This window comes from Carassius gibelio, chromosome B2 (assembly GCF_023724105.1).
Source record: "Carassius gibelio isolate Cgi1373 ecotype wild population from Czech Republic chromosome B2, carGib1.2-hapl.c, whole genome shotgun sequence".
NCBI classification, from domain to species: domain Eukaryota; kingdom Metazoa; phylum Chordata; class Actinopteri; order Cypriniformes; family Cyprinidae; genus Carassius; species Carassius gibelio.
This window is the reverse complement of record NC_068397.1, coordinates 3,506,364-3,532,102: the sequence shown is the minus strand read 5'-3', so window position 1 is coordinate 3,532,102 and position 25,739 is coordinate 3,506,364. Positions and strand designations below refer to the sequence as shown.

Genomic DNA, 25,739 nt, shown 5'->3' with positions numbered 1-25,739 from the left:
GTCCCTTAATGGTGTTTTTTTTGGTAATCTGTGCAGGGTTGTCTTGCCCTGGCAACCAAAAACACACTTCTTTTGTGACAATTCGTGACGCTCTCGCTCTGATCAGTGAAATGTCTGTGCTCTCAGTGCTTTGCTATACGGGAGCGCGTGCTCTTAAGGCAGAAGAGCGCGCATCAGGACCCATTTAAGGAAATTCCGCTCCATCTAAAGTCACACAGAGCCATACTCGAAAAAAACTTTCCGAAACTTGTGACAAACCGGAAGGAGTATTTTGGGAACAAAAATACTCCTTCAAACGTACAACTTAATTTTTGAAACTTTGTCCATGTTTAGCATGGGAATCCAACTCTTTAACAGTGTAAAAAACTCAGTATGCATGAAATAGCATTTCACCCACCCTTTAAGAAAAAATGTTGTGATTATATATTTAATATATTTATAAATAATTTATATAAATATATACATGTAAATATTAATATTTTCAAAATATGTGTTTAATGTGTGTCTTTAAATATGATAATACATATACAAAGTTGTAGCAAATTATCTAAAAAAGGGAATATTTATGATTAATTATAACTGGTTATAATTAATAATTGATATTTAAATTAGATTTTAAACTTAACTGTAGCATAATTTATATTACAATTATTCAATCTGTCCATCCTGGCAAAATAAGCATTAATCAGTTCTAGAAAAGGTTATTTTCCTGGCCAATGAAGAATAACTGTTCTACTAATGCAGTACTATCAGTAGTTTAGCATGTAGCAAGATAACAAACATTCAGTGACTTCGAATTGTGAGCAGCACACAGAGACAAATCAATTGTGAATATAAGAGATTTAATAAATGAACTTATAGCTAGCAAATTACAAAACTGAGCAAAACACATATACGTAAATATACAGAATGAAGGAAAGTTCTTGATGAGATCTTATTAGAAGGAAGCTGGAGATTTTCCTCTGGTTCTTGTGAAGATAGGAAAGTCCTTTGCGGCTCGACAAGGTTATTTTGAAAAGTAAAACTCAGGAAAGTTTTGAGGAGTCTTGGAGAGTGTTCATCTCGAAAAGCAAGGGTTTCTGAGCACAGATTATCCAAAGATAATGGTTTTTAACAGTTTCTAGTCACACCCACCTTTTGGGGGGAATGCCCAATCAAAGGCATGCATTTTGAGCGCGAGAGAGTTCTTTTGTCTGCGGTTTATGGCCCATTGGAATGTTTATTGCTAGTTTAGAGAACTTATGCAGTTTTACCCAAACTGTGGTACAAATAGTATGATGCTTTTTAGGAACACATAATGTACATAATTGTTTGAAGCATAAAAAGCAGATCATTTTGATACTAAGAACGAAACATGTAGAAGATCTTAGAGCAGAGATACACTCTTATAGCTGAATATAAGCACTGAGAGTCTAACTAATACAAATAAAGAATTTGAACTAGGCTACATACCATAGTGAAACATACAAACAATACATGCATATACCAGATACATTTATAACTAAATAATTATAGTCAAAATGAATAAATGTGTGTGTGTTGTGTGAATGTGATTTGGCTGGTCAGCCAGGACCATTTGGTGTCTCCCATCGAGAGCTAGTTATCTCAGAATGTGTTTGAAGTTGGATGGGGAGACCCAAAAGAAGGTCTGCTCAGTCTCTTCCAGATAATGGGGGTAAACCTTGCCATTAAGCACTTGTATAAATGTATACTATGGGGCCAGATTCTGTCATTTATATGCAAATGTCAAAAGGCTAAAGGAGTCCATCCAACATAAAGCCCAAACTATCAAACATGATCCTAAGCAGATGCTACAGAATCCCCCCTATTGGCTGACGACGTTCACCCGCAAACATTGTCAGACAAGGGTTGTCATGATGGTCGGACAGCAGGTGGATCAAGATGATTGGATGGCAGGTGGATCAGGAAGACCGGATGGCAGGTGCATCCAGATGGTCAGATGCTAGGTGGTTGCTAATTTTCCTCTTCCTCTGGACCATCAGCTTGGGTGTTAACCTTAGTCAGGATCAGCATTGTCTCAGCCTGGGTCCTTTCTGGTGGCTCCGTTTGAAGGTTCGAGGAAGGGCAGCTGTGCACCTGTTCATGGACCTTTGTGTTGATTGGAGTGATGTCAATCGTCTGGGACCCCCCTTTATCAATGCCCAGTTCCAATTCAGATTCCAGAGTGAGACTGTGGTCCTTGAAGAAAGCTGGAATTTCTACCTTGGATTGGTACTCTTTACTTGGAAGGTGGTACAGCGCCAGGTCCCCAAGGTGTAGAATGGCACCTTTGGGCACCTGAATCCACATACTCTGGTTGGGCAGGCTGACACGGGTGGCTGTGTCATGCTGGTCATAGGTCAGAGTGGCAGTATGGATGGGGGTGTTGACGAGCCACTGATTTCCCACAACCTCTGCTTGTGTTTCTGTGACTTGTGTGCGAGGCTTGGCCTCAACTGGTCCGAATGTCTCTCTCTGTATGGGTTGTAACCCGCAGATTCCTTCAGTGTTGTCTCAAAGGAAGGGCTTGCTGGGGCAGAGATAATGAATGTCTTTTGTCAGGCTAAACATATGCAGATTTGGTGTCAGGTATAACTGTGGGTTACTGTCATGGCAGGCTACTACAGCAGGTGTGTACACAGGGTGCACTAAACTCATAGGGCCGTTGGTCAGGTGAACTGGAGCTACCTGTTCAAGTTGGACCTCATTTTGGCTGTAGGATTGCATGTTCAGCACACACCTCTGATATTTAAGAGTTCAATTCTGTCTCTTGGCTTCACTTTGAAATCTGTCAAAAAGTTGGCTTGACATTAAAGTGAGGTCAGCTCCAGTGTCCACCAGGGCCTCCAGTCTCACCTTATTTTCCAATGTGATGGCCAGGTAAAGGCAACCCCCCTTTTGATTAGGTCTTGGCCCTTGGGCTTGTGTGGTGATTGGCAAGCAGTCTGAGCTGGCCGTGGGTGGCTTGTCAGGGAGGCAGACCACCAAGACTGCGCTTTCTGGTACTTTGCGGTCCTGGCTGGAGGTGTGTTGAGGGATGTTGGCTGGTTCTGGTGGTTCAGTGGTCAGCTGAGGTGGTTGAGTGATGTCATCACTTGGTGATGGGATATCTGGTTCTGTGGTCAGCAGTGGATTAGCAGTGGTCTGGTTGGGAGGTTCATTTTCAAAGGGATCTGAGTGGGCGTCGGAGTCCGATCTAATGCTTAGTCATAACTAATCAGACTTATCTCTTTTGTCTTCCTTGTAGTACTTTTTCTGGAGGAGTTCCTTTAAAAGTCTCATGACCTCTGCTGATTCAGATGTAGCTTCCCGGTTCTGCTCTGCTGATAGTTTATATTTGGGCTTGTCCAGGGCGTGTTGATATCCGTTCTGCCGCTGGCAGTCTGAGCTTGATGCTTGTGCCGCTGAGTATCGGTTCCCTTTGGGGGGTCTCCTGGCTTCCCATGTGGCTCCACCCTTTCGGTTGAGGGGTGGTTGTGACCTGTCCCAGGATCTCTCGGGGTGCCCAGTCTGGTGCTTAGGGCGGGCACCACCATGACCACGCTGTGTTCTGCTGGCTGGGATGGATCTTGACATTGTGTTGACAGGTTGGTCACTATGGCTTGGTTCGTCGCCCTCTAGAGCAAGTTCTGAACTCTGATTAGTGACAGGATAGATTGTGGTTGTTTTTCCTGTCTTTTTAGTAGCAGCTCTTTGTTTTGAATAGGCCTTATGGGCCAAATCTCGCAGCTGTTGGGTGGACATAGTCCGTGGGCAAGCCAGAACCCCCAAGTGGTAAGTCACGGTTGGATGCAGATTCCGGAGGAACAGAGCTTTGAAGGTCAAATCTTCTTCCATTCCTGGCTCGTTCCGTGCTCCAAAGTATGCCTGTCTAAACCTGTTGTAGTAGGCCTGTATGGTTTCCTGTCTGCCCTGTTTAATGTCCATGGCCATAATCAGTCCTTGCTCTGACTCTGGGTCAGAGTATTCCTTAATCAAAGCCTGCTGCAGTTTCTGGCAATCCACTTTGATCATTTCTGGCTGCCGGTCTAGAAAGCTCCGCACTTCACGGCTGGAGGTGATCCTGAGCAGATAGAATCTGTCTCGTGCGGTAGCATTGGCGACAGTTTGCAAGTGAAAGTCAATGTCTTTTAAGTAGGCGTGCACATCGTTGCCTCCCGCGGGGTTCGGAGTGAACGTGGGAATGTTTCTAGCCAGCTCATCCAATTCTTTAGGTGACACACCGTGACTGGAAGACAGCCTTTGGAAAGACTCCCACCCACTTTCTGTTGTTGGGGGTTCTGGGATGCTGGCAGGTGATGTCTTGAGAAGTGTGCTCTCACCCCCCTTTAGAAATGGGAATTCTTGACTAGGAGGTATCAGCCTACTGGTTAGGGGAAATTCTGTGGTGTACATTTCCCTTTCAGAGTCACTTTGCAGTCTATATGCATGTTTAAGCTCCCGGTGAACTATGTCAAGTTCATCTTTTAAATCGTCTCTTTGTTGGGCCAGGGCACGGGCTTCAGCCCGGGAACTTTGCAGGTGGCCTTCGCAGGCCTTAACCCTGGCATCTCTCTCTTTGAGTTCAGTCTCTGCTCTCCTCAGGAGAGCCTCAGTTTGCTGAAGTTTTTCACTCAGTTCCTCTATGGTGCCCTTTTCATTCTGCTCTCGGCATGCTTTGTCTACACCGAGATCAGTCAAGGCTTTCTGGAGTCTCTCTATTTCCTCCTGCAGCTCTGGATCCTTTTCGTCCGCTGTCCTGTGTTGGTGCTGAGTCTGTGATGTTAGCTGGTCCAGTTGACTTTGAGCAAGCACCAGGTTTCTCTGAGCCTCCTCAGCCTGAAGCTTTAGCGCTGCTGCTTCCTGTTCCATGCGGGAGATGCTTGCCTCACTCAGCTTTGCCTGAGCGAGGATGTTGTGGGCTAGTGACCCAATGATCTTGGTGAGATCTTTGTGGCTGTAGTCCTTTGTTGGATCGTGTGACAACAGGGCACACAGGTTGTCATCAAGCTGTTCCCGGTTCAGGTCCTGCAGGCCACCAGAGGCTTCAGACAGGAGGGTACCAGTTATTGCACTCAGCCAGGACTCTAGTCGATCCCAGTGGGCATCAGGGCTGGATGATCGAGACATGTTGGCTCACTGGTGAAGAGGGAGAGAGAGAGAGAGAGAGAGGGAGAGAGAGGGACAGCACAAAAAGGCCAATGCAAGTCCTTACAGGGTTAGCAGGTTGCAATTATAGCAATTATCTGTTTTATGCACGGTCTGTTTGATGAGTACACACAGTTAGTGGAGTGTAGACCAGGCACCTGTTATCTTGGCCGTGAATGGCAAGGTGTGTCTAATTGTTGTGGGGGGCACCGGAAAGGATCTAATTAAGATTGTTGACAGAAAAGACTTGGGTCTTGGGTCGTCAATCTATTACTCAGCCTTCCCTGATGATTCTCAAAGGTTCAGTCTCTAGGCAAACAAAACAGAACAAACTGCAAAAAAAAATAAAAAAATTCAAAACACAGAGAAAGAGATAGAGGAGAAAGGAGGTTTAAGCCTTTCACTGCTGTTAGGGGTTATGACAGGGCCTACTGAGTAGAGGGTGCTTCTGGGTCATAACATATAGTGTGTCAGCCTTGCTTGGACAGCAGGTGTAGGCTAATTACTTTACAGATTGAGGAGAAACCTGATTTTGGGGTTTTGCTAGCTGGGGGGGGGGGTCTCAGTATTTTCTATGGCCTAGGCTTAGTGAAGGATTGAGGTTATCCCGTCGGTATCTTTCGGCAGCTCACTGTGTTCTGCGGTCGAAGCAACTGACGATTCACCAACTAAGCACTAGAGGGAGTGCTACCTATAGGCGAACACAAATGGCTAGAATACAGCAGTTAGTTTTCAAACACTGTTTAAACTAAATTTAAATAAGTGAGTGGTTAAGTGAGAGAAGAAGAGAGGGAGAGAAACCTGATCAAATAACAATAATTATATAAAACAGAACAAAACAAAAATAAAATGATAAAAGTAATAAAAGATAATACAGTAAAAACAAAAATAATACAAAATAAAGAAATAAAACAGCAGGTAACTAGAATGGACAAGAATGATAATAATGACGAGAAGAAAAAAACAAACGAAATTAACAATAAAACAAACTGAAATCCATGGAATTGGGGAGAGAGCAGTGAACCTAGCTGGGAATTACCACAAGATGGAGAGAGTGAGCCCACAACAGGTAAAGTCAAGAGGGTAGGAGGAGAAGTTCAAGGAGTGTTAGATACTTAAACAGCCTGCCCTCTAGCGTTAGTTTAAGGTACTGTGCCTTAACTCCAATTGTGCTCAAAACTGATCGCGTTTAGTGTGAGATTACTACAGCTATCACAAGAACAATGTGACAACAGATTCTTACAGTATGTGCAACTTAATTGCACAATGATACGTTTGGCAGGATTTATTTGCTGCCAGCCCACAATAAAAATTATAAACAACAGGGTTTCTTCGCTGCTGTTATACAAGTTTCACTTCATCAAGGTTTTAACGCCTCCCATTTACATTCCAATCAGTTATTTATTACTGGCTCACAGTATTCTTATGATCAGATCTGCATTAGCACGCATTAGTCAGCTAATGGTTAATCCTAAAGGAGGAAGATCGTAGTTGAATGAAAATGGAATACGCAATGAATTCAAATCAAGAGATACAATCAGATAAGGGCTTTAAAAGATGATAGGAGGAACATCGCTCAAATCAATCTTTATCGCAAATGAAGGAAGTTTTCTTCGTTCCAACAGGCGATTTTAATAATATTAAAATGTACTTTAAAGATATTAAAGTTTGAACGTTGCCACCAAATAATGTAGCAGATTAGCTAACAAAGGAAATATTTATGATTAATTTTAACTGGTTATCATTAATAATTCATATTTATATTAGATTTTATAATTAACTGTAGCAGATTTTATATTACCATTATTCGATCTATCCGTCCACCGAGCTGGCAAAATAAGCATTAATCAATTCCAGAAAAGGTTATTTTAACTGTTCTACTTAAAGTGAAAGTCAAAAGTCGTCTAGTTGAATGAAATTGGAATAAACAATGACTTCAAATAGCGATACAATCAGATAAGGGCTTTACTCGTGCATACTATCAGTAGTTTAGCATGAGTGGGTGCTAAAGCACACAGAGACAGATCAATTGTGATTATAAGATATTTAATAAACGAACCTATAGCTAGCGTATAACTAAACCAAGAAAAACACATATATGTAAATATACAGAATAAAGGAGATTAAAGAAAAGAGAGAGAAGAAGCAAGCGAATGGCAGTAATTCACATCAGTTAACCACAACCTAATGAGAATCATCAAAGAAACAAAAATCACCTCAAGAGGGGCTCAAACACGCATCTTAAGAGTTGTAAACGGTTACTTGCATTGGCTTTGTTGCTGAACAAGAGTCCTGATGCGGTAGAAAAATTAAGGTTCGTGATGAGTTCTTATTAGAATGAAGCTGGAGATTTTCCTCTGGTTCTTCTGAAGAAAGGAAAGTCAGAAAGCTCAACAAGGTTATTTTGAAGAGAAACTGCCAGAAAGTAAAAAGTTTTGAGGAGTCTTGGAGAGTGTTCGTCTCAAAAAGCAAGGGTTTCTGAACACAGATTATCCAAAGATAATGGTTTTTAACAGTTTGTAGTCACACCCACCTTTTGGGTGGGATGCCCAATCAGAGGCATGCATTTTGAGCGCGAGAGAGTTCCTTTGTCTCCGGTTTATTGCCCATTGGAATGTTTATTGCTAGTCTAGAGAATTTATGCAGTTTTACCCAAACTGTGGTAAAAATAGTATGATGCATTTTAGGAACACATAATGTACATGATTGTTTGAGGAATAAAAAGCAGATCATTTTGATACTAAGAACGAAACATGTAGAAGATCTTAGAGCAGAGATACACTCTTATAGCTGAATATAAGCACTGAGAGTCTAACTAATACAAATAAAGAATTTTAACTAGGCTACATACCATAGTGAAACATACAAACAATACATGCATATACCAGATACATTTATAACTAAATAATTATAGTCTAAATGAATAAATGTGTGGTGTCTGCCATCGAGAGCTATCTAGTTATCTCAGAATGTGTTTGAAGTTGGATGAGGAGTCTCTTCCAGATATTGCGGGGTAAACCTTGCCACTAAACACTCATATAAATGTATATGGGGCCAGATTCTGTCATTTATATGCAAATGTCAAAGGGCTAAAGGAGTCCCTCCAACATAAAGCCCAAACTATCAAGCATGATCCTAAGCAGATGTTACACAGTACACACATTTTTTATAAATCAAAACGTTTATTTTGGATGGGATTAATCGCGATTAATCATTTGACAGCACTACAAAATAAATATACACAGTTCACATCAATAAACATAAACTTAAACACATAAACACTTTTATTTTGGATGTGATTAATTGCAATTAATCGTTGCCCAGGACTAGTCAGATCTGTTTTTTTCTTAGGGATCCTCAGTGAGAGCTCAACAGTCATCTCCAATGACAGGCTCGGTGCAGAAGTGTAGTAGTTGTGTAGTGTATAGCTGCTTGTTTTGTACTTTCATAATATACTAACAACCACCAAAAGCACAGGTGATAATGATAAAATGTCACAGTGAATCAAAGCTCATGCATCACAAGTAGCTCTTCCACAAGCTGAAGTAAATATACATGCATATAGAAGGTGCAATTTGTCATTCACACAAATAATAAACACCATCATGGTAATGACATGATAAAAATCATGTAATAAGCATTCATATAACAGCAAAATATGTAACATAAACCCTATGTTCAGAACTGATAAAGAGAAGCAGTAAATTCAATTACCCATCAATGTTGATTGCAAGAAAGAGATTTGTGGAAGTGTTTATTAATGCCTGATAGTTTTTCATAGTAAGGGTACTCAATTAACAGCCATTTTTACATTATTTTACCTGTAACTATTTTATTTTTATTTTTTTAACCATGCATTAACACTTTAGCCTACATAAATTAGAGTGTACGGTGTTCCCCCAGACACATTAAAAGGTAAAAAAAATGAATGTTGTTGTGTTTATACAATCTCTCAACCAATGGTGATGCTGCAAAAAAAAAAGAAAAAAAGAAAAGAAAGAAAGAATAGAAAATAAGAAAAGTCTTAAAATTGGCTTCATTTTTTATGCAAAATATTATTTTCACACATATTTTTGACAACCATGCTTTTTAGGAAATAATAATATACCAACTTGTATATTCCCTTAGTTTACAGGTTTTGCTAATTTGAACTGGTCAAAACTGAAGTCACACTGTCAAAACTTTTTAACAAAGTCCGCAAAACTGTTAATCATTTTTCATGTTTTTTCACACACAATGCCTTCAGTGACCATCTGCATGAACTCTTGTCATTTGTACTCTATCACTTGTAAAACACTAAATCTGCAGCACAATTTTCAGATTCTAGCACTGCTTTCAAAACTGTACAATTATGTGTATTTCTGCAGTAATAAAAATCAACTCTAACAGAACACTAAACACTCCAGGAGGTACATAATTCAAAACTCACTGTCTTTGTATTTAATTAGGAAAACAATTAAAAACCCTATACTGTAAATATACCTAACTTCATCACTTAGAAACATTTTTTTTTTTTTGTACTTGACACAGGCATTAATTTGATGGATTGTGTGTAAAAGTATGATGTAAACTTTTAGAATAATTATAGTTTTAAAAATTAAAAAAACAGAGAGTTTAAATAAATTTAGCATTTGTAAATGTAACATTTGTTTAGGAAAACAGTCAATAGGCCAATAATAAAATGAATTACTCCTCATAAATGATTAATAATGAATACAATTATTAGTTATTCATCTTAAAATAAATAATTAATGTCAAGCATACAAATATTTTAGACACCTATTATATGTGACTCTGGAGAACAAAACCAGTCATAAGTAGCGCAGGTATATTTGTAGCAATAGCCAACAATTGTATGTGTCAAAATTATTGATTTTTCTTTTATGCCTAAAATCATTATCATTCCTACCATAAATATATCAAAACTTAATTACTGATTAGTAATATGCTTTGTTAGAAACTTCATTTGGACAACTTTAAAGGCGATTTTCTCAAGATTTAGACTTTTTGCACCTTCAGATTCTAGATTTTCAAATAGTTGCATATCAAAATTGACAATGAAAGCTTATTTATTCAGCTTTCAGATGGTTCATATATCTCAATTAAAAAAAAATTTGACCCTTATGACTGGTTTGTGGTCCAGGGTCACATATAAGTACAAACACCGCATTAAAACAATCTTAATTAAAAAACAGAAAGTTTAAATACATTTTGCATTTGTAGAAAGAAAAAAATGAATAGGCTGACAATACAATTAATTAATCACCAAATTAATCTCTAAACGATTATTAATTAATAAAACATTAAGTTATTAATCTTTAAATAAATAATTAATATCCAGCGCGCAAATATTTTCGACACCTTGAGTAAACCGCATACAGAATAGTACAGCTGTAAAACTACAACCCCCATATGGCGCGAAAGCTGTAAAGTCCCGGATACGAGCGCCGGAAGAGAAGCAGGTGTCTGCCTTGGCCATCTTGAGCTGTTGCTCGAAGCCTCGAAGAATCGGAGGATAATCCCGTTGTTGGGGCGCCATCATGCCGGGGCATCTGCAAGAAGGCTTCGGCTGCGTCGTGACCAATCGGTTCGACCAGTTATTGGATGACGAATCCGACCCCTTCGAGATATTAAAGGCGGCCGAGAACAAGAAGAAAGAAGCGGCCGCGTCAGGCGCCTCGAAGACAGCAGCTCAAGCCGCCAAACAGCCGAAGAAAGAGTCCCAGAAAGACAGGAGAAATACAGCGCAGGACAAGAAAGAAGAAACCCAGGCTCCCGTGCCGCTTAAGAAAGAGGGTATGTAGAAATACAGTCCTAAATATCGGCTGTCTCTCAAAAAATAGAAAGCCTAGGTAGCATATTTGAAGATTGTAGACCCGCTCAGAGCCATAAACTCGGTAAAAACTGCTGGAGTAAACCCTATAAACGCGCCAACGGTTGAGTTCTTGAATCGCGCGCATGGTGCCTGTAATGATGTCTAGGTAACGTTAGGCAGCACAGTAGGTTACGAGACAGAGAAGTCAACATGAACAACAACAGCCTGCTAACGTTACCAGTGTTGATTAATGTTCACTAACTGTTCACTGTGTTTGTGTGCGAGATGCGCCCGGAGATGTTTTATTAAACAGTTTTCTTCCTCTGACATGTCAACATTACTATCCGATCTCGATTTGATCAGCTTCACTTTCTTCATAACTGCGTAGCTGCGTTAGCCACATGCTAATCTGCTAGCTGTATGAGGATATTCTGTGATTAGCATCTTTCTGTGCTGGTCTGCACATGGAGGAAACAATGGCGTGTTGTGATGTTATGCAAATATGTAACTACTTTTAGGAGAGCACTTTCAGTTTTGTTTTGTAAGGCGTGCAGTGACGGATAACTTACATGGAGTAACGTTAACTCACAGTCTAGTGGTTTTAAATGTAGTTGACCAGGTTGAATACTCTCTTTATGTGTTCATATTTGATGATGTCGAGATTTGTGATTTGTTTAAATTACAAAATAAATGTAACCTGGTGCTTTAAAATCTGAGGCAGTAATAGAAAATGCTTCTTCAGACATCATTAGAGTTGATTGATGAACAGCGTGACCTTGGACAAAACACTAAAACCAATAGTTTACTCAAATGCTGTCTTTTGCTCTCCATCATGTTGTTCCAAACACATAAGTGTGCATGCTGTGTTTATTTTGCATATAGAGCATTTAAATGGTGCTAGTAGCCAGCAACTAAATTACTATATGTGACCCTGGACCACAAAACCAGTCTCTCTCAGTAAATTCGCTTTCCATTGGTGTATGAGTTTATTAGGATGTAACAATATTCGGTTGAGATGCAACGGTTGAAAATCTGGAATCTGAGGATGCAAAAAAATCAAAATACTGAGGAAATCACCTTTAAAGCTGTCTGAATGAATTCTTAGCAATGCATATTACTAATCAGAAATTAAGTTTTGATATATTTACGGTATGAAATTTACAAAATATGTTCATGGAGCATGATCTTTACTTAATATCCTACTGATATTTGGCATGAAAGAGGAATCTATAATTTTGAGCCATACAATGTATTGTTGACTATTTCTATAAATATACTCCTGAGACTTAAGACTTCAGGGACACAAATGCTTAAAATTGGAAGTACTTCTAGGAGGCATTTGTGAGACTGTTTTATGCGTATTTTGAGTGTGTTTTCTGACCTGTAATAAGTGCACTGATTTGGATAAGTGTGTCCGATTGGTGGAAGTGCTCTTTGAGTGACACGCAGCCATCAGATATTAATGCTCTAGTTTTGATCTGAATGAAATGTGATTAAATCAACTCACACTTCACAGGTTCTCATTGTGTTTTAACGAGCATCTGCGTATCTGTTTTAGGGATGAGGAGGGTTGGCCGGAGGCCGGAGCAGCAGGGTCAGGTCATTTCCCAGCATCAGGGAGGTCAAGGAGAGGCTCGGCCCGGCGACAGACGACCCGAGAGACGCCCTCCTCGTGAACGACGCTTTGAGAAACCAGCTGAAGAGAAGCCAGAGGGGGGAGAGTTCACTGTGGACAAGTGAGGGTTTGCTTTAAAACAAAACTGACAGCATTAAGACTGACACAATCACTCAACACTTGACCTTTTATGCTGTTGATGTGCAAACAAAACTTTACTAACACATTATTTGTAGTGTGCTTTCTCACTTTGATAAGAAACAAGGTTGCCGCTTTTAAATTTAGTCTCAACGATCAAGGAACTGTCAGTCACGATCAAGTGACTAGCATCACCAAAATAGCATCGCTCTGTTTCCCCAAACTCTGTTTCGTGTTGATTGTTTGTGATATTTAATCATTTGTTGAACCACCAAGTCCATTGAGTTCCCATTTCATCAATATCTGAGCATTGTTTATTGATTTTCTAGCTCCAGATTGGTAATGTCTTTGTGCATGTTGTCCTCAGGTCATTAGGGGACAGGCCCTCTAGAGGTCGTGGTGGAGGCCGCGGGGCCAGAGGAGGTCGTGGACGGGGCATGGGACGAGGAGATGGATTAGATTCCCGAGGCAAACGTGACTTTGACAGACACAGCGGCAATGACAAATCGTGAGTGTGATGAAGCCTGCACTAACAAATGGTTCAGGCTGTGCACTAGTCTCACTGGGATGTCCTTCTCGCTTTAGTCGACAGAAAGGAGAGGAGAAGCGCGGTGGGAGTGGCTTGCACAACTGGGGAAATGTGAAGGAAGAAGCCAGGTAGGATTGGAGACGTGGGATATTTGAGGCTTGATGATTTCTGCGAGTCTTAAAAAGTTTCAATTCGCCCTTCCACACAAACAAAGGCCTTAAATGGGAGCAAGAAGTCTTCAATTCCTAAAGATATGGCATTGAGTGTTGTACGCATTGCTGAAAATGCATGCATTTTGTCTGGTTTTCCAGTACAAATATCTAAGCATCCTTAAATGAAGATGCATTTGTTTGAGATGCAAAAATGTTTTCTGCGAAATGTAACTGTGTGAAAAGTGAGTTTATTTTTAAAAGGTGAACAGATTTCTGTCAATGGGCCATAAACTTGCTTTCCTTTTGATTTAAGGTGATTTTTTGAAGCCCCAGTGGCAGATATTATTATTTTTTAAATCAAACTATTCATTTTGATTCGTTCCACAGAAAGCGTTGTCATTTTGCTTCTCAAGTTAATGCATCTCGATTTAAAAATCTTTTGCACGGGAAAACAAGACTATAAAAAATATTAGTGAAGAACTGCAGTTTGTCTTTTATGAAGTCTAGTGGTTGGGTGCAAAGATTCTTGAATTAATATTTGGTAAAATGAATGAAAAAGTAACGGAAATCTGTTAAATGCTGTGTTTTCAAACTCATTGTGCTCCTAGACATTTACATTTAGAGAACCCATTGTCGTCGTTGTTGTTAATAATTATAATAAACTAACTCTGATATTGTGTGACATGGAGGGCTGGTCCATTTCTTGACACTGAAGATTTCTGATTCATTGCTCTAGTGGGACAGTGTGTTATCTCAAGGGTTCCTGATCTAATAATGTCTGATTTGACAGTGAGCTGGATCAGTCTGCAGCACCGGAGCCTGTTCCTGAAGGTGAAGATCACACTCCTGCCGACTCTGAAAACAAGTGAGTCAAGTAGAGCCGTGTTCAGAAAATGCAGTATCTCTGATGAGATGTACAGAGAGCATGCCATGGATGTGTCTGTGTCTGTGTAGGGAGAATGAAGCCGAGGAGGTGAAGGAGGAAGGTCCTAAGGAGATGACACTGGATGAGTGGAAGGCCATGCAAGACAAAGAACGCTCCAAAGTTGAGTTCAACATCCGCAAGCCCAACGAGGGCAACGACGGTCAGTGGAAGAAGGGCTACGTACTGCACAAGTCAAAGAGTGAGGAAGCTGGCACGGTAAGTTAAATGAGTCCATTTTCCAGCCTCGTAAATGTTTATTCTAACTGTTTTCGAGGCTAATGTGGCTTATTTCCTTTTTGTGTGTTTTCAGCGGCATGCTGGATCTGTGATTGAAGCTGGAGATGTTGATCCTGACGCGTTCCAAAAGGTATTTGTGTCTGGGTTTGCATTGTTTTACTCTCTTGTCACCCTTTTGGTCACCTTTGAAACTAGGGCTGAACGATTTATCGTTATCGTATCTATATCTAGATATGAACTTTCAAGATATTACTATCGAAAAATCAACGATCGAGACGATATGGATTTCCCCTCTCCGCGCTCACCCTGCATACAACCTTGACTGCACCTCTAAAGCATGCGTGCACACACTAACAGGGACGTGGCAACTAAATTGTGAGGGGGGGGGGGGCGGCGTTTCCATGGTGACATGTCATTGCTTGTCACGTGACACACTGCAGTAGCAACAGCGCTGAATGAACGGTGATCTGCTTTTATCATTTTTCCTTTTTTATTCAGAATATTCACAAATGTGTTAGCTATGGCATGAAATATCTGATATTCCGATGGTCAAGTGGAAGTATATTGTTGTTTAAACACCTTTATAACGATCGCGTTAGTTGAGCTGTATGTGCGATGAGTGCCGCCGTGTTAGTTTGTGCCGCAGACGCATTTCAGAGAATCAGATCTGTTGGATTTACAACCTCTATGTTTACAACACGTGAATTCATCCACTTCTCCCGAAATACTTAAAAGAAAGTGGCTGGTGAACTGGGAATAGAGTAAACATTGAAGTTACTTACACAATGTGTATCTGATATGATTAAAACGTGTGGAATTATAATGGAAAGGATTATTATTACCTCTTCCATAGACATCCGTGTGTATTTTACAAACTCTAAATGTATTGTTTTTTTTTTGTACTTATGTGAATTTATATTTTGACAAAAAACGGTATGTGGTTGAAAACACTGAAAAGTTGTGATCTATGACAGCTCTGAGCGCGCCTGTCTCTGGCTAAATTCAACATTTGAATTTAGCAGTTGATCGTGTGATGCACTTGATCGTACGCGCCAGGGACAAGCCTAGACTGATTACACCTGTGTGATCGTACGTGCGAAAGGCTTTAAAACAATACATTTTCTGACACAATATTTTGAAATGTAGGCTTAAATCAAACACATTTTAATTCAGATTCTGTATTCATTTATATATATACAAACACACACACACATACACACACATATATATATAAAACTACGGAAAACAAAAACAACGAACAAACCCTAGACCCCCCCCCCCCCCCCCCCAACTGTACAGAGACAGCGGATAAATTAGAAAGAAAGAAATGAGTGCGGGAGATAATGTGGCCGGTGGCAGTGAAGAATCTGATTTGGTGCCAAAACATAAATCATCTTCCATAATTTGGAAGTATTTTGGTTCCAGAAAAGACAATGTGAACCAGAGTGACATGTTGTGCCAGGTCGTGGTTAGCAAAAGAACACGTAGTCATATCATATTGTATCGATATCGAGATATCTGGCATGAAACTTGAAATTCTTCCCTGTTATACTATCCATTTGTTATCAAATATATATATATATATATATATATATATATATATATATATATATATATATATATATATATATATATATATATATATATATATATATATATATATATATATTGTTTTGTGGTCCAAGTAAAGCTAGATTAATAATCCAGTTTCGGTGGAGGGACCAGCTGTGTGGTCATAGTAGGGTCTTATGAAATCAGTTTTATTTTTTCATAAATGCTTTAATTTTTCTGGAATAAGCTTTAATGTACAAGAGGTTTTCTGGAAAAAATCCATATTCCTTCTGGTCCACTAATGTGTTATTTCGCCAACATTTCGTGGCCTATGCGTACAAGCTTGCTTGATTTACATCAGTTACGCACATTTGTGCGTTAAGTGTTTCACGCGTGAGGTACTTTGTGTTGTACTTAGCCGTGACGTTATAGTGACAATATTTCCTCTTTTTGGATCTTAAAAAAATGTGTTTGGCTGGTCATTTCTGAATGAATTCAGCTTTCTACAGTTGCCAGTGCGGTTTTGTATTGAAGCGCTGCGAGGGACTGTTTTCTTAATCCAGGTCCCACTGAATTTCTGACCGTTACTGCTCGCTCCCTGCAAACATGCTAATATTGTATAATTTTCATGCATCGGGGAGCCGTTATCAATACACAGAGTATTTAAATCTCTCCTCAATCAGTCAAATCTGACTCCTGCAGCTCGTGTTGAATGCAGGCCTGCTTAACACTTAACACTGATTACTGTCAGTATCCTTCACTTGAATTAAGAGTACCATAATTTAATTGTATAAAGCCTTAACAACGGACTTTAGCAGCTCTTTTTACTTTGAGATCTTTTTGAGGTTAAATACAGATTAAAATTCTTAAGATATAGTTGAATAGCTATGATACTGTTTTTGAAATCAAATCTTTGCATAGCCATGACAGGAAACACTGGCATCTAACAATGCCTTGGAGAAAGAAAAAAAAAAATAATGAACCAAAATAGGAAATAAAACGGTTATTAGCCATTAACACATTTTCATTCATTAACAATCATTAACACATTCATAAGTACCTGTAATTTAATTACACTTTTTTTCCCCTCAGTATCGGTAACCGATCACAGTTGCATTTCTGTAATTTAGGTATTTGTTACCTGTAGTTACTCCCCAACACTGGTCAGGTCTGATGATAAAAGCACACGCAGCGGGAAGTGGCAGTTCAGGGACGAAACAGGGATTTTTTTTCTCCCTATGGCTACCTTTAAACACGTAATGAGTTGATTTTCCCTGTGAAGAGGGAGAACAAAATGAGGAGGAAGCCGACGTCAAACCGCAGCCCAAAAGAAAAAAAAAACTCTGGAAGCACTGTTAATAAATGCCTTCTTAGATAAAATAAATAAATATGTGTCTTTTTTATTATATCAAATAGCATTATACAACAGTATCTGCCGTGGTTCAAGTCCTTGTGGAGATGGAAAGAATCTTCTCTTGTTCCGTTGTTGTCGTCTCCTTTTGTAGTTTTAAATCATTATTTAATAATTTGATATTAATTTGCCTCCGTCACGGCTATAATGCTTCTCCTACGAGCCGCTTCTTCTGCTTTTGTCGCAAAAGTTAATATCAGATCATCTTAGAATACAGTATTAGGATGCACCGAATATTCTTCAGTTTTGAAAACTGTAACAATGTTTCTTAAAAAGATGACATTATGTAACCTCTCTCTCAAGTCTTTGAATTTGAGGGTATTCGACGTGGACAGAATTCTGTCAGTATTGCGATTTGATTAATTGTGCAGCCTACTTGTGATTTACTCCTCCAAAAACTGTGAAGCATTCTGTAAATTCCTTTCTTGTGATTTGATTGTGTGATTTTGTCCATGTTCTCCGCATCGAGGAAATCTCACAGTATGCTAGTTGAAATCCTCACAACACTTTAAAGCTGCGGTAGGTAACTTTTGACGCTCTAGCGGTTAATAAACAGAACTGCTTGCGTCTTGTGGAAGAACATTGTAGCCGGATCTACTTCTCTCTGTTTGTCTATGAAGAATCACAAAGGTACTGGGTTACTCCGCCGCGGTATCCCCGAAGCAATCTAAAATAGTCTGAATATAAACACTTATTATAGGTGCACCCTAGTGATTCAGGACAAGCCAAAAACACGGTTTGGAAAATGGATTCATGGTGTACTCGCTTATTATATACATTTTTCATTTTTCGGTCTGTAACTGCAAATGGAAATAGGACACTGGGAGGAGATTATCTGTCTCATATTCTACTGTCAGGACATAATGACAGGTTTAACAAATATGTAAAAAATATATTTTTACAAAAGTTACCTACTGCAGCTTTAACAAAGCAAGCTATATGTGTTGTAGTTCCTGAAGCTGATGCTGTAATATTTCTTCCTAAAGTCTGATGAGGGGGGAGATCACCACTTCCGGAAGCCTGCCAATGACATCACCTCCCAGCTGGAGATAAACTTCGGAGACTTGGGTCGGCCGGGCCGCGGCCGAGGAGGATCTCGTGGAGGCCGAGGAGCTCGAGGAGGAGGAGGAGGAGGAGGAGGAGGACGGCCAGGCCGAGGAGGAGGCGGAGGCAGATCTGAGAAGGTACATGACATACTGATATTGTCAGTGTTGGGGGTAACGCATTACAAGTAACACGAGTTACTTAATAAGTAATTACTTTTTCAAAAAAGTAATGCCAGTCACTTTGTTTTCCCATTTATTGACTGACAGCTCTCCTGTCCCCATATTGGGAGAAATCAGAAGTGCAGAGTCGTTGTGTGTGCCGTGTGAGCATGTAGTAGTTCGAGTCTAAATGTGAATGTGCATCAATTCATCACACTCGCAAAAAACATATTTAGTAATAATCCAAATGAATTAAAACAGTGAAATGCAATCTCAGAATATGACGCAAACTTGCATTAATTAAACGTTAAATATATTTAATTCCGTTTTATTTACTAATGTCTTTGCTGCTGACCTTTGATGATCCAGTTCAACTATACTAATAAGGAAAAATTACTTTAGGTAAACTACTAATTGTGCTTCATTGTTTTTAATTTTATTGTTGAAGTGAGGACCTTCTCCTGTGTTCTACTGTACAGACATGAATTTACCTTTCCTTCAGTCTGAGGTTTAATCATTACACTTTTGGTGTGAAAGGGCTTCTACATTTGCTTTAAATAGAACTTGTTTTATTAAAAACAATCAAGCCCTGCTCATATTTAAAAAGTTTGTGGCAGATGCCGATTACATAAAAAAAACTGTAGTCTGTCCCTGAAACCCATATCATTACTGTTTTACCAACAGAATACATGTAGTTTAAATGGACATTATTCGCTTATACACCAGCAAAGAACTAAACGCTTTATTGTTGTAAAGTTCAGTCCTTTCTTTTGAGTATTACAGGATTGGATCTGTTAGTTGGATGTAAAACAATACAAAAATTTTATGTTGTGATAGAAAGTAATGTTTTGATTTGAAAATTTTTGATTTTCATGTTTTATTTATGGAAGACGGTTTCTGCCACTGATTAAAAAAAAAAAAAAAAAACTTTTTATCTCAATTTCTGACTTTCTCAGGATTGAGATTATACTGACAGAAGTTTTAAAGTCAGAATTGCGGGATAAAGTTTATATGAGAATTCTGACAATGGTCAGTTTATCTTAATTCTGAAAAAAAAGACGCAGTTTTGTATATTTAATATTCAGTGATTGAAATGTGCATTCATAGTTATTTGCGCTTCTAAACTTAATGATTTAAATGAGATGATCACAAAAGATTCTTTGCTAGACCTGTAAATAATAAATTAAGTCCATAATAATAATAAACATATATATATATATATAATATAATTAAAAAAAAGTTTGTTGTTGATTTTATGTAGTTTAATAAATTTTTCCACTTGTATCTTGCCATGAATATAGCCATGATAGATGGCATGGTGCTAAATTATAAACCATCAATCTTGAAGTGACAGAAGACTAATGCACCAGCTTCTCTCAATCCTTAATGTGAACCATAAACCCCAAAAAAATCACTTGCTGCTCTTGACCCAGACTTAAAAGGATAATTCACCCAAAATTTCTTCTGTTATGTTTAGGGGTTGCCGATATTTTTTAAACTCTTTTTGGCCGATATTGATACAGATATATTTCCTGTGTGGAAATTAAGTTAATCATTTTTTTATTTTGTTTTGTTTTTATCAAGAACCTAGGCTATTTGTTAGAATTAAACAATAATGAAGTTATTTTATATGATGACAGTACATTGAAGCTTTGAAAAGAACTATAAATAAACTATATATAAATTGCTTGGAAACATGCAGTAATAACCTTAACATTTTATTTTAAGATTTAATTTTTTTTAGATGGTATAAAGCAGAATATTCTGAAAATCTTTTGGAGCTTGTTTTAAAAATATAACACGCATTACACATAAATGAATAAATCAGTATATATGAAATCTGCATGTGCTAATTACTTTTACTCTATAGCACACACAACGCATTATTCTGTGCATGCGTTCTCAGTTAAAATGCAGCGATCCCAAAGCAGAGAGTCTTATCCCCATTCAGGCAAAACTTTGCTTCAAGAATGAACCACACAATTGACGTGATCTAATCACTAGCACACCCTGTGCACATGCGAGTTAACACATTCCTCTTATCAGCAAGACATATCGGCATATTTTTTCATAGATGTGCATTTAAAGCCCTTATCAGCAGATTCCGATATCAATAATATCCGATAATCCGATAATATCGTGCATCCCTAGTTCTGTATAATATTGAGATATTTTAAAGCTTGTGGGAAACCAAACAGTTTCTAGTCCCCATTAGCCGTGTTTCCACTATCGAGCTAGGACCGGGCGTGCTAGTGCGTGCCAGGGCCAGTCGCGTTTCCACTGTCACTTCCGGGGCTTGATCGTGCCTCGCCGAGGCTTCCTCGGGGCCAACGGCCAGGGTTTTTCGGCCCGACGAAATCCTTGGGCCAAAGCGGGCCAGCTGGGGCTAGAGGAGGGGTTATGAACAAAGGCGGAGTTTCTCCGTGTCTAGAGAGCGTCAGCGCGGATCATTTCAGAAAGATAACAGCTTTAACACCAGCATTAAATATGTTTTAAAATAAGTTGAGCTTAAAACTCACTCTTAGTAAGCAGCAAGTGTTTGAAATAACTTGATCCGATGTGGATTATAATCACTAAACAAGGCAGAAATATTTATAAGCGATGTAAAAGACTATGCACGCTAAACGTTAACGTTACCATATAAACATGGTAATTATGACTGCTTGGATAAATCAGACGTCAACTTCTTATTCTCTATTACAATTATGTATTTATTAAGTAACATTTTATCTGTCGTCTCGTTTCGTGAGTTTAGCTCCACGTTGCATATCATCAAAATATAATAATGATTTTTGTTTGGGAGCTTTTATAAAAATAGAGAGTCTGCGCTGAGGATCATTTAAGAAAGATGACAGCTTTAACACCGGCATTAAACACTTTTTTTAAATAAGTCGAGCTCAAAACTCTCTTTCAGTCAGCAGCGAGTGTTTGAAATAACTTGATCCAATGTGGATTAGAATCACCATACAAGGCTGAAATATTTATAAGCGATGAAAAAGATATGCACGCTAAACATATAGTAAACATGGTAAAATATGACCGCTTGAAGAAATCAGACCTTATTCTCTATATGACAATCGTGTTTTTATTAAGTAACTTATATTATCTGCCACAAGCCTCGTCTCGAGAGTTTTTCTCACGTTGCCTATCATAAAAGAATATAGCCTAATAATGTGTTTTTGTTCGGGAGCTTTTATAAAAATAGAGATATTATCATTCATTCTAAATATGACGGCTACTGTGGCTAATAAACAGAAACAGACTCGACTGAATAAGCAGGCTATTGTCATGAGCGTTATAATAAATAAATAAAATATAAATAAGTGTATTTATGTGTCATTAATTTTGAGTCCTGATAAATTAAATCAATATGATCAATGTATCACTTATTCTATAGTAAAAAAAAAATCGATGCTTTTGAATTTGAATATAACAAATCATGCAAACAAACTGCCGCTTTTATCATCTTCGTTTTGTGATCGCGCATGTTCCAGTGACTTATTTCTTAGTTTTCTGATAACTTCTCTTTGATGGTGAAATTTTGAGGTTGCATGACGTTGTTCTGAGAGGCGTGCAAAGGGCGTGTTTTAGTGACGTGCAGCGGTGCTTCAAGCTCCACGGTGGAAACCCTGCGCTATTCTGGCCTCGTGCTACTGGCCCGGGGCTATGAGCTCCGCCCGGCCCGGTTTAAGCCCTGGCTCGCACTGGCCCGACAGTGGAAATGCGGCTATTGACTTCTATAGAAGATTGGTCTTTAAAGGTCCTATAACATGAAAATTTCACTTTCTGAGATTTTTTAAGATTAATATGAGTTCCCCTAGCCTGTATATGGTCCCCAAGTTTCTAGAAATTCTCTGCCTTTGAGAAAATGGAAGCTCAAACGGGCTGATCTTGAATCTCCTCATTGTGACGTTGCAACGAGAATTGTTACCTCCCTTTTCTCTGCTTTGCCTGCCCAAATATTTACATATAATTCAGTCGCGATGTCAGCACAGGCGTTTAAACAGACTTTGATATTCGACAGCACTGGCACAAACAGTGAGTAACAGTGTTCATTAATGCCTGATCTGTGATCAGTGATTTCTGATGTGTAGCTAATCATTCAAGTTCACACAGACTTTCTTTCTAAATCGTTTAATACTGTTTATGCATCAGTGTATCAAGCCAGTGACTAAACGATCAACTTCACGTTGTTTCTCTTAGTAGCATGAAACAAATCTGTTATTTAAATTGTGATTTTACTACAGGGAGCGATCAAAGAAACGCTCGCTTTTTTCCGGAGCTGTTACACATCGCAAGTATATCTGCACACTTGCCCAAACTGCCGTTACAATGAATGCACAACAGAGCTCTTACTGTATTCATGTGTTTGCTGTTAGCTGTGGTGAAAGCATTTTGTGAGATAACGTGTTGCAATAATGACGAGATCACTGCATCCACGTGATAAACAGACTCTGTCTACTCAATGCTCATCACTGCAGCCTTTCATGTGATGGGGAAAAGATCGAAAAAATAATTATATAATCAACACTTCCACGATTCGTTAATCTCGACAGCTGTAATAGTAAATATATATATATATATATATATATATATATATATATATATATATATATATATATATATGTATATATATGTATATATATATATATATATATATATTTGAGAGGGGTTCCACATGAACGCATTTCGAATGCAAAGATGTCAGCCAATCACAACAGTCATTGTTTACTCTGAGTCTGACAGCAGACACGCCCCTTCAAACAGAGCATTCATACTAACAATATAAGTACACCTAAGAGAACATTAAAAAGCATTTAAAGAAAAGGAAATAATCCATGTCATGGGACCTTTAATCACAGACTTCAGAAATTGAAATTGCACTTATAGAAGCATTATATTTTCCAGATTTGTCCTTTTTATAGTAGTTTGAATGGCTTATGTGCAGGGAAATGCAATTTGTATATGTACTTGGATGAATAAATGATTGTCTCAAATGTTGGCTTGAACTCGGTTTCTTTTGAATTCGACAGGGTGGAGGCATTTCCGTTCCCAATGTGGATGATCCCGAGGCTTTTCCAGCCCTGGCTTAAACCTTCCTCCAGGCCCTGCTCCTCCTCTTCGACGCTTGCATGCTTACGGATCATTCGACCATAGAAACCAGAAAAGAGAAATACACCAGACTGTCATCCATACACTGAGAACTGACTTTTACCTGCGGAAAAACACAAAAAGGACTTCTTGTTACACTGAAGCAAATTATGGGTAGAGGTTTTGTATTTAGAGACATGATAGCAGGGATGTTCATACAGTATTTTTTTTTTTCTTCTTTTTTTCCAGAGATTATGCGTTTGCCATATTTTTTTATTGTTGCCTGAATGTATGCATTTTTCAAGATAGAATCTCAATGGCTCTACCAAAAGCAGAACGTTTTTGTTTTTCTCCAAGTGAGAATACGAGACTCGTAGTGATGATTTTACTATTAACATATATACATGGAATAATGTATATTGACTATTTTAAATGTTTTGAAAGAAAGCTCTAAGGTCAGGCTACCCTCCTGTCATTTGGAGTTTTTTTCTTGACCGGTAGCGAGAAGCAAATGCATCGTCTTGATCTTGCTTTGGTGTTTTCTGTCGTCCTCTGCTGGACCCGTGATATTAGTATGCATAGTTATCTTTGTTCCTCAGAGAGACTATTTCCTCATCTTGTTGGAGCTCAATGGAGATCCAGGCTGGTCCTTGTAAGTTCATCTCTTAGAAACTTTAGGACCACTTTCTGAACTGTAAATGTGGGTGAAGTGTGTGTGTGTGTGTGTGAGAGACAAAACCTGTTTTTAAAAACTCATCATCTGCCATAAGTTTATTTTCCTTAGCGTAGATGGTAAGTTTGTGCAAGTCATGTTCTTAACATGAAGTTTTATTGACATTTTAGTAAGTTTTCTCTAGCTGAGGTTGTTGACATATCTTGCACTTAGATTATGGTGACGTTTGAAATCTAGCTACTAAGCACGTGGTCTGTTTGCATCAGTACCATTTGTTTATTTTTATTCCTTCTGTGATCTTTGCAGTGTTTTTATTTTGAATTATTACTATGATGGCACTACTGCTTGCGTTTTCTGAGAAAAAAATCAAATAAAAAGTGTAATTCAGGGTGGGACAACGGTGTGCTGAGAAAGAAAAGTTGGAAGCAGTTTCTTCTGTATGTGAGCTAGCGAGACCTCCAGGTGTGATGGACGATGTACTCTGTATTCATTGCAGGAGGGACAATAAAGTGGAAGACGACACTAGATTTGAGTCCAGGCTTCGTCTCTCCTTCATCTCATTCTACCGCAAACATGTCTGCAAAAAAATAAAAAGTCAGTGCTTCCCATGCAATAAAAATAGGTTGGAAAACTTAGGCGACATAGAACTAAATGGTGCATATTATTGTAAATATTTTTCTTTATTTGAAAAATTCTTCATTTCTCCCATGTTTGATAGCCAGCTGTGATAAATCTTCATTAAACACTTTACTTTGTAGACGTCATCAGGATGTGTTCTTACAGGATTCTCTTATTGTTAATATTGCTGTCGCAAACATTTTTTTCAATAATGTTTAAAATATTGTCTTGGTATCTTTGTCTCAAGTATGTCAAGTTATTACAATATAAGTTAATTCCAATTAGACATTTATCTGGCCCCCTATTTATGAAGAAATACAGTGCTGTGAAAAAGTATTTGCCCCCCATGCGTTCTTCTGTTTTTGTGTATTTCTCATACTAAATTGTTTCTAAAATGAAAACGGAATATAACATTTATCAAAAGCAATCTGAGCAAACACACATGCAGGTATTAAATGATGAAGTGATTTGTTGAAGAAAAAAAAATTACTGTTAGCCTCTGAAGTTTGTGCCTGAACTGCTCCATTTTATTTGTGTGCTGACAAAAATCAATTACTTTCACAATGACTTTTATTGCTTAAAATAAAATAAAATGTGACGTGCAGAATTGAAACCAGCGACTGTAACTGAAAACAGGAGTTCGGTAAGTGCT

At 38.5% G+C, this 25,739-nt stretch overlaps 2 protein-coding genes across 3 annotated transcripts; one reads left to right on the top strand and one right to left on the bottom strand.

Annotated features, from left to right (window-relative positions):
* Positions 1–832: 832 nt before the first annotated feature.
* On the bottom strand, positions 833–8,055 carry LOC127950896 (uncharacterized). Of its 2 annotated transcripts, none has more exons than XM_052548288.1 (2): positions 5,261–8,055; positions 833–5,118 (listed from the first exon to the last, which is right to left on the bottom strand). In XM_052548288.1, the coding sequence occupies exon 2, from the start codon at positions 5,107–5,109 to the stop codon at positions 3,214–3,216; it is 1,896 nt and encodes a 631-aa protein (XP_052404248.1). In that variant the 5' UTR covers positions 5,110–5,118; positions 5,261–8,055; the 3' UTR covers positions 833–3,213. The 2 variants fall into 2 exon arrangements, with proteins under 2 accessions (XP_052404248.1, XP_052404249.1); XM_052548289.1 differs by having other exon boundaries at positions 5,286–8,055.
* A 2,510-nt stretch (positions 8,056–10,565) lies between these two features.
* On the top strand, positions 10,566–24,994 carry serbp1b (SERPINE1 mRNA binding protein 1b). Its single transcript, XM_052548290.1, has 9 exons — positions 10,566–10,923; positions 12,501–12,678; positions 13,063–13,203; positions 13,281–13,352; positions 14,167–14,241; positions 14,331–14,517; positions 14,612–14,668; positions 18,487–18,684; positions 23,739–24,994. The coding sequence occupies exons 1-9, from the start codon at positions 10,668–10,670 to the stop codon at positions 23,796–23,798; spliced, it is 1,224 nt and encodes a 407-aa protein (XP_052404250.1). The 5' UTR covers positions 10,566–10,667; the 3' UTR covers positions 23,799–24,994.
* Positions 24,995–25,739: the final 745 nt, after the last annotated feature.